A 665-nucleotide genomic window follows, 5' to 3' on the forward strand; every position below is an offset into this window, starting at 1 on the left:
GTGAATAAGCCTCCCCCACAACGCCGCAGTCCGGCCCGGGAGTGCTCCCTAGGGCGCACGGGGGGCTCCCAGTTACGGGGAGGAGGCCGAGAGGGACGGAGAAGATCCGGAGTCTATGGGTGATGGTGGGTCGTCCCCGCTGTACCGGGGCGGTCAGGCTGAGAGTGCTGGTGAGCGCGCGCACGCTGGGTCCCCACCGCTTTGTCCTTCCCACCGTCCAGGTAGTCTCCTGCGGGGAGGCCCCTCCACGGTGCGCATCTATTTGCAAAAAAGCCCATGGCTTTCATCGCTCCCCTTTTGCAGATGGGGAAAGTAAGTCTTAGACAATTTTGTGTAACTGAGACTCGCACACTCCACCCCGGTTTTGTGTTTTATTTAGTTATTTATTTTTCTGGATATTGAATCCAGGGCCTTCACACTGAGCTACATTCCCAGACCCCAGATCCCACCCCCCTTTTTTGAGACAGGGTCTCCCTAAATTGCCCAGGCTGGGCTCCAACTTGTGATTCTCCTGCCTCAGCCTTCTCAGTACAGGATCACAGGCGGGCGCAGCCAAGCCCGGCTGCATCCTCCGGTTTAGCGGGCTTCGGCCCTTCCCTGGTCCCGCTCTGCTGGGCACTGGGGACCCAGGCAGAGCGACTCGTCCCAGGCTCGAAGGGGTTAAG

General features: G+C 59.7%; 1 protein-coding gene across 1 annotated transcript in view; it reads left to right on the top strand.

The window, feature by feature from the left end:
- Nucleotides 1-276: 276 nt before the first annotated feature.
- The window catches only part of Nes (nestin), a 7,633-nt gene continuing 7,244 nt past the window's right edge, over nt 277-665 (top strand). The window contains exon 1 of the mRNA XM_010643977.3: nt 277-312. Coding sequence (XP_010642279.1) covers nt 277-312 — 36 coding nt within the window. The remainder of the gene's footprint in view (nt 313-665) is intronic.

Source organism: Fukomys damarensis, unplaced genomic scaffold (assembly GCF_012274545.1).
Source record: "Fukomys damarensis isolate Sample0158 unplaced genomic scaffold, DMR_v1.0_HiC HiC_scaffold_33, whole genome shotgun sequence".
In the NCBI taxonomy this organism is placed as follows: Eukaryota; Metazoa; Chordata; class Mammalia; order Rodentia; family Bathyergidae; genus Fukomys; species Fukomys damarensis.